Source organism: Styela clava, chromosome 9, assembly GCF_964204865.1.
Source record: "Styela clava chromosome 9, kaStyClav1.hap1.2, whole genome shotgun sequence".
Lineage (NCBI taxonomy): Eukaryota > Metazoa > Chordata > Ascidiacea > Stolidobranchia > Styelidae > Styela > Styela clava.
In genome coordinates this window covers 14,443,740-14,457,795 of record NC_135258.1, presented here as the reverse complement: position 1 = coordinate 14,457,795, position 14,056 = coordinate 14,443,740, and the positions used below count along the sequence as shown (strand labels likewise).

General features: G+C 35.4%; 2 protein-coding genes across 2 annotated transcripts in view; one reads left to right on the top strand and one right to left on the bottom strand.

Moving 5' to 3' along the window:
- LOC120339699 (interleukin-1 receptor-associated kinase 4-like) overlaps positions 1-14,056 on the top strand; it is a 112,328-nt gene that overhangs the window by 14,722 nt on the left and 83,550 nt on the right. The window lies entirely within an intron of this gene.
- LOC120339926 (retinol dehydrogenase 12-like) lies at positions 107-4,598 on the bottom strand. The gene is made up of 6 exons (XM_039408164.2): positions 4,262-4,598; positions 3,288-3,420; positions 3,001-3,110; positions 2,084-2,261; positions 903-1,116; positions 107-657 (listed from the first exon to the last, which is right to left on the bottom strand). The coding sequence occupies exons 1-6, from the start codon at positions 4,502-4,504 to the stop codon at positions 561-563; spliced, it is 975 nt and encodes a 324-aa protein (XP_039264098.2). The 5' UTR covers positions 4,505-4,598; the 3' UTR covers positions 107-560.

The following is a 14,056-nucleotide window of genomic DNA, read 5'->3' as shown; positions in this document are numbered from 1 at the left end:
CACGTCTTAAACCTAAATACCAAGTCCTATTATACATACTTTCGTTTTGCAATTCACGAAGATAAAAATGATCCTAGGTAGCTCAAACTATTGCTTCTCAAACATTTATGTACTTTCGCCCCCTTACAACACTCTGAACATCATCACTGCCGCCCGTCCACGCGAAAAAAAACATAAAGTTGCAAAGAAAATTAATTAAATCATAGTATATAGATCGTGTTTTTCTGATAAGATGGATCAGCTTGGTGATCTTCCATAAGTTTTTTGATATTTGAAGACATTTTGGTATGGTGCAATCTTTAATTACCCCTTGTGCTGATGGAAAGGCGGATTCTTTGTTTTGAATATGTCATAGCGTCACGTCTGAAATCCTTTTTACGGAGTTTAAGGAGATTGAGGAAAACATCGCGACGTTTCTTTTTCGTACTCTATAAGAGGATAGGGAAAACTGATCGGCATCCCAGTTTTACAGAATTTAACACCACAAAGGAATGGTAAAATAATTTATATCTTCTTATTTTTGAAGAGAATTATCTCAGAGGAGCAGAAAATAATTATTGCTAATTTTGTTCCACTAGGTTCATGCTGATTTCCCATAGTTTACATGCTGCTCCATCATCTCTCCCTGATGATGCTTCTCTTGCTTTCTTGCATTCACTGTGGTGAGTTAGAAGTGCATTATAATCAATGTGATTTTGAAAATTTATCGAATTATATACTACTGGGAGAAACCTTCTTTCCTCCCACCTAGCGGTTTCTTTGACCGTATGAACATGCAGGGTTTCAAATGCACTGCCAATCAAAAAAACATTGGATACATTTCCTACCACCGCTATTAATTAACAGTTATAGTGCTAAGTTATTGACAAGGATTGAATTGCGTACTGGCCATGCAAACCAACCTGTAATATTTCCCTGTTTCATTCTCCAATTCTGGGGCGATTGCACAATAAATAGTAGTTTGTGCTCCGTGTCTCGGAGTCTTCCAAAAACCTTTTGTTGACTTCGTAACGCATCCAAATAGAGTGTCCCAACAGTTTCCGTGAGTTCCAGCGTATTTCACCAATTTTGTGTTTACTAGGCCTGGATGCACGCAATATGTTGTTACTCCAGTCCCTGAAATAGAATGTCGTTAATTACTTCATAGTGCAACCTTCATAGTGTCGACACCACGAAAGATGAGATTGACTTACAATACTTTTATAAGCCAGTGAGTGGTTACCAAACTGGGGTACATATACTACTCCCCTGGGGCATTTTACCATTTCAATGGGTACTTTAGATTAAGTGTGAACATATTTTTTCTTCTTCGGCTTTAATATATTTTTATCACCTGATTTTAATAATTTACAAAACCTGAGTTTAAGAATTCCTTACGAAGTCGCGGTTTCACCCAATTAGAAGCTTCAACTACAACATGTCTACTTTCGCATTTTACGTGACTTGTTTTGTCCAATAACAAACAGCACGCAGTACAATTTTGAAGGTACATTAGCGAATCTTAAATTGTCCAAATGGTACCGATGAACGGAAAGTTTGGGAAACCCTGCTGACATTACCATTTACAATACAGTAACTTCAGGCTTCAAGTCAAGTTTTACTTCTATTTTGTACTACGCTTTTGACTCGGAACAAGGCGCTGTCCAATAAGCCATCAAAATGTAAGAAACTATTTTGGAAGTTCTGGAATCTTTCCGGTTCGGCGTTGCCTATCCGATTTATTACACCTTGGGTGCGGTGATGGGCGTGAGATTTGAACCCGACATTTTAACCTTCGACGCAACTTGTTACCGCAACACCATTGTTCCCACAATTGCCTTGAAACACGTCAATTTCAACACGTTTTAATTTCAAGAAATAAGTTGATCGGTTGAAGTACGAAGTCAATTGGCATTGAATCCCTAAAACAATATACGACCGGAAAACTTCAATGGGAAGTATCAAATCCTTTTACAAGGCATGGTCATGTTCTTCAGAAAGTTGCCTCCCAGGATCAGAGTCAAAATGACTTTTTTACTATAGCATGATCCGAATCAAGTCGGGTACAAAATGTTCCCCAACCATAAATAATTCTAATCCTTACCTTCCAGTCTTTTTGCAAGTTCTCTTGAAAATAAGACATTCATCAATTTACTTTGACTGTATGCATCTCTTGCGTTATATGACTTTTTCAAATTTAAATCATTCCAATGAATGTGAGCGTTGTACAGACGTCTGTGCATTACAGACGATAATGTAATTATGCGGCTTGGTGCGCTTGCCTAATAAATAAAAAAGTAGAGTAGAGTATTGATTTTAATCTCTCAGGTAACGGTACACTGCAGTTCTTTATCTGATGCAAAATAAGTCCCAACGCCATACCAATTCACACAGATACTGGTGAGACGCGCATCAGTACCGGTGCGGCCTTACCGAACCGAGTATTTGGACACGAAATGGACCCATGGATCGTTTTGTTATCACTGTAAAAAAAATCGCTTTTCTCTTCAACTAATCACTTTAATTTTCAGTGGTCCAAGCTTCTTGTTATCGCTAGGCTATTACTTTCATTTATTTTAAAAATATCTGTTGGCTGTATCTGTGTGAGATTCGTTTTTTACTTCGAAGTCTTGTGTCATGACGTCATCAAAATTAAAAATTGCGTTCCGTGATCACATCTCAGTGATTTGGTGGTCAGACTGGTACCAGTACTGTAAAACATTTGATACTACATCGTTTTGGCTTTCGTGTTCATATATTTTTGGTGAAATATTGGGTATATATAGAAAGTAATAGCTTTCTAGCGGCTGCGATCATATTTAAGTTATTACTTAAATTAGTTGTGAAAAGAGCGATTACCCCAGCAACAACGACAACAAGAATTTAGAAAAACGATCCATGGGGTTTTAGCCGTGGCTTCATTGATAACATTCATCAGCTCTTTGGTATTTGCAATTCATATTAAGGTAATCTAAATTTGATATATTTGCGGCTTTATCCCATTTTTTGCTATTGAGATACCTTGATTAAGTCGAGCAGTAAGTAGGTTAGTAGGAAGTGGCCAAGGTGATTCACTCCAAAATGCGTCTCAAACCCGTCTTGCGTAGTAGACTGAGGGCACATCATAATTCCTGAAATGAAAATTTGTTAGACATAATAAATGTATGTAAATATTTTTTATGAGATTTTTACGCTGCCTTTTGCTGCAGACTACAGGTAGCAGTAAACAATACAAATTGCCTGGCATGCAAGAGATTAATACATTGCAAAAAGCATAGGACATACGTGGCATTTCAGACAGTGTTTACCTGCATTATTAATGAGAATGTCTAAGCGTTGCTCTTCGTTTTTGAAATTTTCGACAAATTGTCTAACGGAGGAAAACGACGACAAATCTAATAAGGAAAAACGTACACGTTGTGACCCCGTCTCGGCGACTATCTGTAACGATACAATTGTATAGTATATATTTACGATTATATATATAAATATGTAATATACAAATAGCCTATATATCTACCATGTTTCCTCAAAAATAAGACTGGATCTTATTTCAATTTTATTCCGTAAAATAGCACTAGCTACGGCATATTTTCGGGGGATGTCCTATATTTTTATTTATCAAAATTACAAAGTAGAGAATAACGAGATTTTCAAATATGCAAAATATGAAAACCGATATCCATTTACTTATAAATAACACGTTTTTTATTCAAAATAGCTGCAGAACAGATTATTAATCATTCAAAACGTGTAGGAAAGATTTCTTGCTATCGACTGGGACAAAAAAAAATTTCCGCGTTATTGACTAGGTCTTATTTTAGGGGGATGGCTTATATTAAAATCATTTTTGAAATTCAGGCTAGGTCTTATTTTCGGGGAAACACGGTTTGTGTGGCACTAATTCAGGTTTTCAGAATATAACATTTATTCCTATTGTACTATTTGAACAGTAAACCTGCATCGACATTGCGCTGTTATTCCACACAGGCACACAAGATCGCGATTGATTCGGAAAAAATTGCGGTTCAGATACCATACAAAAATATTTTTTAAGATCGCTAAAAGTATTCCCTAAAATATATTGGAAATGAAATGACCATATAAATTTAGCAAAATTCCATTAAACTGTAATGTCAACTCGGCAGAGTGATTTATCAGCTCATTAGAGTGATTTTATACCCGACTCAGACGATACGATACTCGGAATGATACAACTCCGAAATCTGATTTGTGCTTTTCTCTAATTTATCGACACCAGCAGCGAATGGTACAAACTCACGTGTTTGAATGCGGATTCTCCTCTCCGTGGATCTCGGCAAGCTATGATCAGTTTGGCGTCACGTTCAGCCATGTCCACTGCTGTTTCCAACCCAATTCCGGTATTTGCTCCAGTTATTACAACAGTTTTACCCGTCAATTTTTGGTCGCTGGTTACCCACCCAGACTTTGCTGAGCGCGACTTTGTAAAACTTGTTTTAGTTTTGTTGCGTTCATGGTTATGTCCCGCTTGGGATTCATCCATCGTCACAAATAGCTAGCTATCAAAAGATTTAACGCATAGATATAGAATACGCATATATTGATTCGAAAACAATTAAATATATTATTTTTCCGAATACTACATTCCAATCTATGTATAGTATGTGATATTTCATCATATTTGTAGAGAAATCACAAACTTAACTCTAGTTACCTGTCCAGAAGCACAGTTTTGTGACGTAATAAAGAAAACATGATCACAATCTAATCTAAATCAACTAGCTATAAAACTAATATCGATGGAAAACAACTGTACATTAGTGCACATTTATTCAGTTTCCCAGTAAAATTTGCAGATTATTGACGCTGTCTTTTTCTTGCATTACAAGCTTAAGATGACGTACTGACATATTGCCATTAACGTTGAGGAGTACTTCTTTCGTACTGCTTGCGTATTACAATTACTAAATAACCTGCTTGAAAATCTGATTTAGAAAAGTAACCCCGTCTTCAATTGCTACTCGCTTCATCCGAAACTGCACGCGTACAACGTTCTTTTCTGCGCAATTCTAATCTAATTTGGCTTCATTTGTGCATCTGCAAGTGGCAATTGAACGAGGGAGGCTGACGTACACTGTGTGCGGACTGACGATAAGAAAATCCATTCTATGTACTGTACATTATATTTTCACGTTATGATACATAAAGGGTCGGCTCTACCAAGCATCAATGGCCAGCCATTGTCAAAAACAATAGATTCAATTAGTTCAGGTTACAGTATAATGCGGATGAAACTGAACCCAAAATCGAGCCCTGCTTGATCATAGGGGCGCGTTTACTTTTACAGAAATTGCACTTTGAAAGCCTACAATAGACCAGACCCAAGACTTCTTATCTAATTTGTCCTAAATATATCAAATTAGCTTGTTAGTTCAAATATTTCAGTGATAAAGCACAGGCGACAATCTGTATTTCATGTACCCATGGCCAGCTCCACTAAACATAATTCGGTATTCAATTACTAGATCAGTTACGACGCGGGACAACGTATATAATTTATAAGTATTATAATAAAGTAATGAATATAACGTTATCAATCGAGTGAGATTGACTCGGTCAAAATGTCCCGTGGGAAATTGCGATGAAAAAGAGTTCGATTTATTGACGTTGCGGTGGGCATAGTCGGATAATAAAGGTTGATAATATATATATATATATGTGTATTAGTGAAACATCGACCTTCGGTAAGCACTGCTTGATAAAAATATAACTCTCATATAATTGTTTACACATTTTTGGTAGCGTTTGGTTCGGGGTCGAATTTAAGGTGGTTCTGTACCGAATAAAGTGAAATTTTGACGAAGCTCTTTTATTTTCTTAAATGCATGACACACATTCTATGAGGTGTTAAAAAGGTGCGAAGGCGCGCAAAGTGAGAGTTTCGTTATCATCCTCCCCGATGAACTAACTCATTCACAATGTTTTCATTTACACGATACTCTTTTGCTATTTGGTTGATTCTACACGTCCAAAACCCGTAATCGATTTAACTCGAGTTTCTGGTGGTGTAAACTCAACTACACACTATCAATTCAAAAGTGTGGGATAGCTATTTAAAGCTATTACTTTAGGATAAATAACCTTCATCTTGTGTAAGTGTCATCTCTTAACTATGGATCACTGACACCTAATTCTATATATATTTGTATTATTAAACTACTCCCCAGGGGAAACATTTAGTCGTTGTACTTGATTGACTGCGTGCTATAATCATCTTATGTAAACAGCACCATACGTGTAAACAGAAAATTAATCTTCACAAGTATCATTAGCAAACTTCAAAAATTTTGCCAAAGCTGCAATAAATACTCGCTTAATTTATGTCGACAAACCGGTTAATTTTGATATACTTCTGGTATATCGATCATCTGATTATTTTCAGTTTTGTTATTGTGGTAAACGGGAATGATAACAACTGTATTTTTATTTTAATCAACACAATAATGGGAAAAATTTATGAAACTCTTCTGCATCGTATTATTCCAGGATACCCCAACAATCAACATACTAAAGATTATTTGAGAAAGGAGAAACGACAGAAGTTTATAGTGCTTTACGGCGCACTTACACTAAAAAAACTCAATTTTGTGATTGTTAATTTGTACTTTATGCTTTTTAAAGTTTACAAACATGTAGGTCGAAGGAATAAAGGCAAAACGTCAACGCAGATAAATAAACTGCAGCTCACGAAATTGCAACAAGTAGTGTCTACCTCATTGTTAAGTAACAATAAACATTTAGTCATGTTTAACACAATTCTGTGAATTTTCTCGGAGCACAGGGCAACTCGCTGCGGCGCACCCTTTGGGAACTGCTGAGCTATGACAAAACATTTACAATGTTACTAAACTGTACTTGGGCAAATATGATTTTTAACAACTAACTTTGAGCAATAATATACCAATCCAATTCACGTTAGGAATTCTATGTCAAATTTTTATTCCCATCGTCTCTGAATATTTTATTTTCAAAAATTTATTTTGATTAGCTAGATTTTCATATACCATATTTCCGTTTTTGGCGAAGTTATTCCTCGTGAAAAGACATTTGTAAGCGTAAAGTCTAGTAAAATCCTCGCGCAAAATCTTTCACGGACATACCTGGAATTAATGACAAACGTATTGTACTGACAATGAAAAGTTACAAGATACACCTCGCAGTTCCGACGAACATAAAAGCAACGCGTGGTGGCCTAATTAAACTTTTGCTCAATCCAATAAAGCAGTGCCTTGCAATTTAAATAAATCGTTCTGACTTTGATCAGACTTGCATATATATATGTTAGCAAAAATTCGAAATCTATACATGCCTATCTGCTCGAAGCATACTCCTGACATTTATACCAATTAGAATTTTTAATACTTATTCCGAGTATGGAATAAACTGCCTCGACACCCACTGCATAATATATATTGTTTTAATTCTAAAATCTTCAACCCCGCGACAAAATACTCATTGTCCATCAGGCGTAGTGATCCACTTGAAAATTGTTTCAACGTTCAATGAGCTCTTTTCTTTTAAATTGGTGACGAGAGCGAGTCACATTTCGCCGACTGGACGAATTTCATTCCAATTGTAATGTAATTGCTATAAGCTACAGCCCTTGCTAACGAGATTTGTCAGTCGAATGAGGGATGCAGTTTGAGATAGGGAATGAATTATATTTCCAACTAACTTTGTAACATCGGTGTTGGTGGCCGCACTACCAGATAAACGTTTCTCTAATGGTAAAAACTCCATATGTATGTATGTCGAATATGAAAATGGCATAAATTTTGGAAACTGAAATTTTATTTGGAAAATTGAAGATTCACCACGAATTGTAGAAACCAAGCATTAACTTGGTAAAATTTGAAATTCACCACAAATGGTACCAAACAATATTTAATCGAATACGAATGATGGAAAGTGGAAACCCAATGCAGGTATGAAAATTACTTCAAAAGACAAAACCAGGACGCTTTTCAATATAATATAAAAACCGAATAAAAATAAAACCAGACGTTCTTTGGTCGGACATAGAATGTACAACAAACAATAGTGGAAACCGAATGTCGATTTGTCTAATATGAACATTAACATAATTGGATGGAACCGAACATTGATTTGGTCAACATGAACTCTTATTGTTATAGAAATTGTTGGTACATATTGAATTGACTGTTGTACTATTTTTGACATGTTATAATACGTAGTCTACATCAGGGCTTCCCAAACTAGGGGCCGCGGCCCTGGAAGGGGCCGCGAAACGAATTTTAGGGGCCGCAAAAAGAACACCAATTTTACACAAAGTACCATATATATTGTACTTTTTTCAGACTCTTGATTCGAAATACAATTATTATACAAATAGTGTAAAACAAAGATTCCACGATTCCGAGTGAATACATCATCATAATACCGTGTTTTACCGAAAATAAGACACTGTCTTCAATTTTCTTTCGAAAATAACACTAGGGCTTATTTTTGGGATAGAGAATAATGAGGTTTTTTATTATACAAAATATGAATACCGATTTCCATTTACTAATGAATAGCACGTTTTTATTTTAAATAACTGCTACATATAGACTTTTAACCATTTAAAAAAGTATAAAATATTTTTTGCTATCGACATGGGACGCAGTGGTTCTCGAACTTCATCGTATTGTGACGCCCTTCAAAAATATGCTCAAGTTGCGACTGACTCCCCGTGAAAATACGTATAGATACCTTTTAATAAAGGACCTTTTTCGCAATGAGTTTCATATAAACGAACAAACAAAACTTAACGACAGTCAGTGAAATCGCAATTAATGGGCCTTAGTAGAAAAGCCTGCTTTATATAAATACGAAATCGCAAAGAAGATGGGAGTGCGCAATGCTTTTTGAACCAAGGACAAATAATCTTTATCTACAGAAAACCGAATTTCCAGAATTAAACTTTCCTATTATAGCAACATCACAGGTAAGATCGATTTAATCTTTCTTTTTTCCAGTGAAAGTAGAAGATATGGGTTGTTTGAAAGGTTCACGAATCACGAAATTTTGCGACGTCCTAGCAAAATTAAAACGACGCACTTCCCCGAGATTGAGTAAAAAAAAAAAAAAAATTCGCGCTATCGACTAAGTCTTTTTTAAAGTCGAGCGCTTATATTGAAATCTTTTTAAAATTCAGGCTTGGTCTTATCTTCGGGGAAACACGGTAGAATGATGGCGCTTGCGTAACAATGCATATTCTGATCGTGAAACCCGATTTGCGGTTTGCATAACAATGACGGCTTTAATAGTTAAGCTAGCGGTTTCCGAAGACGATTTGCTGAGTGCACCTCGAAACATATTACATATCATATTTATTCTAAATGTTTTATTGTTTCAAATGACGTGTTTATGAATCAAAGTCATTTTGCCGTTCTATTGTGTTTACTTTCTGTATGTAGGGTCTATTGTTACGTAATATAAGAGATAAACCCTACACTACATGCTGCAATTTCGTATAGGCTGCAGTTTATTCATTTGCTGAACCGAGTTCATCAAACTTGAGTGATTTCTTTAGCATTTCAAAGAAAAACCAGGCAGTGATAAAGAAAAAAAAGAAACGTTAACTTTTTGCCTTTTTTCCACGGGCTTACATGATTAAAAACCTCAAAAAGACATTTAGTTCATATTAACGATGACAAAATTGTGTTTTGTTTCGAGGCAGTATATTTTTCGTGTAGGTGCGCCATGAGTTTTTTCCCTGATAATTTGGCGTCGCACAAAATGCTGCCTTATGCTAAGTTTGATCAATAAGAGTGAACAATTCGAGATAAGGGCCATGTCGTCGGTAGCCATACAACGTAATTCATCATTTAGGCCTGTATAAACATACATTGAGTCTTGCTATGCAGCAAAAAGCATTCGTACCCATTACACTGAATAATTGAGAAACGTTAATCTGAATAAATATGTGCTTGTTTTTGTTATTGAGTAGACATGTTAAAGTTGAGAATTAGCTGTGCCAATAAAACATCAAAAATGCATAATTCGAACTGTTTGGCATTATTTAACGTGAACAAGGGCCGCGAAAAATTTTAATATTTAAAAAGGTGCCGCGAGCTCAAAAGTTTGGGAAGCCCTGGTCTACATAATAATTCGTTTTCGCCGGCTTGAAATTAAAAATTTAGGCCAGACAGAAAACATTCAAAACAAAACATCTTAACATATTCTATTTTTATTAAATAATATATTTGCAACAGAAATGGATGGAGTCCCGCGGAAAAATAACTCCAACCGATGTAAATCCTGCTAACTACCGTACGCTAGACACTGTATATTGTATAGTAAGTTTAATTTGAAAACTTTTTAAGAAACCCATTCCGTATTGAAATTCACGGCACAACAGAAAACCCGACGTCATAAACAGGTTTCTAGTCGCGAGAGGTTTGGGACGTTGACTAACTAATTTGTCCAATAAAAAATAATTTTTTTGGAAATCTTTGATTGTTTTAAATTCTTCCATTGGATATGTTCGGCTTCAACCGATGTAAAATCAACTTCTCAAAATCCTAAATTGCCATTAATGGCTTTAATAATAACTTCAACTTGCCGACTCATTCACTCATTTCTTTATCGTATTTACATTTTATATATTTATATTTCATCTATTTTGCTTTCACCTATGGTACTTTACTATGCCATGATGAGCTTATATACAGCGTATACACGAGGATCGGGAATTGGGAGCTTATATGACTTGTATGGGTCCTGCACACTGACCCGCACAAAACAATATTCAATCACTTTTATCACTAATTACTGCTGAAATATTTTCTTTATTATATTATGTTTATAAAAGTGTTGACTTTGTTTTTGTGATAATAAATATCTCTCTCTCCTAATTACACTGAGACCCGAACAAATCCGTCATTAGATACCAGTACAGTGCCGTCCTACAACACACGGGTTTATCATGTACTGTAATTATCAAAATCTGGCATTCAAAAGCGGGATATATCCAAAGTCTTTATTCGTGTCAGAAAGGGAAAGGTTTGGAAAACTGGATTCGCAAATATAGATCGTTTTCATCGTATTGTATACCGCCGTGTGTTTCTCCTACGGTACGGAACCGGTATATACTACAAGAGAGCTACGCACAAATATATGGACACGTTAGACCAGAGCGAATTAGTCCTTACCGGCACCTTTGACGCTACCGGTACCCTCAAAAAAGTTCTGAATTTTCAGTAGCAAGGATTTTGCAGAATCAAAACGTACAGCCAGTCATGACACTGACTAAAATCCGTGTTCCCACGGATAAAAAATAATACAGCAAAATTTTAGAAGAAATATCAAATTTCATAGAATTCACGCAAAATTTTGAAATAAATAAAAGTAATAGCCTTCTAGCGAAAAAATTAATCTTTAACCACTGAAAATTTCAAAGCAATTGGTTCAGTATTCTATTCGAAGAGAAAAGCGACTTTTTAAAAACGTGTCAAAGAACAACAACAACAACAACATAATATTGAAACGATCGTTATGTCCACTTCGTGTCCAATAACCATAAATATATACTAATACCTATAACGTAGTAGTATATATTTACGCTATAACGCAATGTGAGATTCTCATGTTTCAAACCTCACTTAAAGTTTGGTAATCTTCCTGAATTTCCGTTCTGTGTGTTTAGTCTTGTGTATTGTATTTTTTTTTTGTACAGAGACGGAGTGTCCAACCCGCGGATAAAAGCAGAAATAAAAGAAATACGTCTGAAACCCGTGACGTCATAACGACTAGATTTTTCTCTGTGGACATCTTGTGGTAAAGCTTAATTTATCATAAATTTTTCAATTCCAGTGTGGCGGCTCTTGCTGAGCTGGGTTTCCACCGATTTCATCAGTCCAGTGATATTATTTGTACCTTAGTATTGTTATAGCTTATTGGTGTATGTCATATAAGCGTTAAAAATTTATTTAGAAACGAAGCATCCATACTTATACTGACAGCCAGGAAGCTTATTATCTTAACTCACTGCAGTGCCGATACGGCACCGTTCGGTACGGTAACTTCAGAACTTAGATTTGTTAACTTTAGAACCCACAACAGTACCGGTACCGGTAGTCTACAGGCTGAAAGGCTTATGGGGATGGATATCATAGAACTATTCATAATTGAGATTCGTATAGACTGTCATTTAGTAATACTATACTATACAGCTATATGCTTTAGTAATACCAGTACCATAACGGGTAGCCTACCGCACTAAACTATATTTTTGGATTTTATTTTGATTGAAAAAAATATAACTTTTGACATAACTTACCGGTACGGGTATGTACCTTCGACTTTTTTTAAGATGAACCTCTATGACTGTATAATGAACTAATTCTTATATACCGGTACTGATATTTCAGTCAACACTTGTATAGACTATAAATATGTGTTTTGAATGAATTTTGGCAAATTTTACTAGAACTGTAGAAAGCTTCAATTACGGTACCGGTACCGTGCCGTAGTACCAGTACCGATATGCTGGTATGGCTGTATCGTATTGCAGTATTGTCTCAGCCCAGCAGTTTGGTTCTAAGATAGTGTTAGTTTACCACAAAGTTTTAATATAGCGTACCAGTACCGGTACCGGTACCTAGATAAGTTTTAGTGTTATACCATAGTGGTATAGCATAGTTCGGTGATGAACTTGTGGGCAAAATTTTGGTACCGTACTAATATATTCAATATAACTTCTCTACCATATTCTGATATTAGTTGTCCATATGTACTGCATTTGTGATACATATTTTTTGTTCAATATACTTCTTTTAGTTATCAAATTTCTCATTACCTCTAGTTTATTATGTAGTTTTCTTACATCATTGAATTTGTGCACGAACGCAGCTGCTATGATTATAACTTACCAGTAATATCAACTATCTAATATTTATTTATTGTCCATCTTATTTTAGCTCAAGTACAATTCTGGCGTGACATAATGCAGTAATGCAGTGTGTTTCCACTATTTACTATGGTTATACCTTTTCCAATTTTCTTCGTTTTTTTGTATAGGCTACGGTACCCATTAATAACAAAGGTTATTTAATAATAAATAGAAGAAAAAAGTTTTTTGGTTAAGTCATTACAGAAGTCTTACTAAGGTCACAAGATATTATGCATGCTGATTTAATAAAAAAAAACGTATAAATTGATATGATTTTATGACTATAGCTTGTGTTCAGAAATTTGTTAATATCTTTGCCTTATCCTTTTCTTTTTATATCTCTGCCACTAAATATTTTCTTGCATGGGATGGGTTCCTACTCGCTCATATAATTCACCTCGCTAACTTTATGGAAAAACAAACACTGTACTTGCGAATTAGTGAATTGCAGTGTCGAATGAGAACTGCATCTGTTTTAAAAAGACAACTGGCTGTAGTGTACATTCAAATCAGACCATTGCTGTAAACACCCGTATACAATGAATTTTGTTGTTTATCCGGGATCTGACTTGGTATACACTTGGATATACAGTATACCTGGTTGAATAACATGGAGTCATAATGCCACGCATGACATTTGATAAAAAGGAATTTTGCTAATAAATTCAATATACGAGATAAAAACTCGGATGTAAAGTCAGATCCTACTTTTGTTAGGCATTGATTTAAAATTTTAAGCATACCGTAAATGCTCGTTTTAACGCCCAATCTTGATTAAGGGCCCGTTTGAATAGCCGCCCATGTGAACAGGACATAAAAATAAATAAGGGCCGGTGTTTGAATACCCGCCCGGTGTAAAAGTTTTTTTTTTGTGGATTTGTACCTGCGGTGCGTAGAAAAAGTCAAAATTTTCATTATTCTCGTTTAAATCATACTTGAGAACTGGAAATCACAATATACGGTATTAATTATTGTAACGATCGATCTTATCTACCGGTATTTTTGTGTGTAATTTTACTTTAAAAATGCTGCTTGAATAAGGGCCCGGTTAGTGAGTATGTTTAAAAAAATAAGCGCCCGGGCTATTAAACGAGCAAATACGGTATTCCAATATTTTTTACACTTATTTCGCTCACCTTA

Coding starts and splice junctions, on each gene's coding strand:
- LOC120339926 (XM_039408164.2), bottom strand. CDS start 4,504: ATGGATGAATCCCAAGCGGGACATAACCATGAACGCAACAAAACTAAA. Junction 3,421..4,261: donor GAGAATCCGCATTCAAACAC/GTGAGTTTGTAC, acceptor GTATCGTTACAG/ATAGTCGCCGAGACGGGGTC. Junction 2,262..3,000: donor TACTGCTCGACTTAATCAAG/GTATCTCAATAG, acceptor TTTATTTATTAG/GCAAGCGCACCAAGCCGCAT.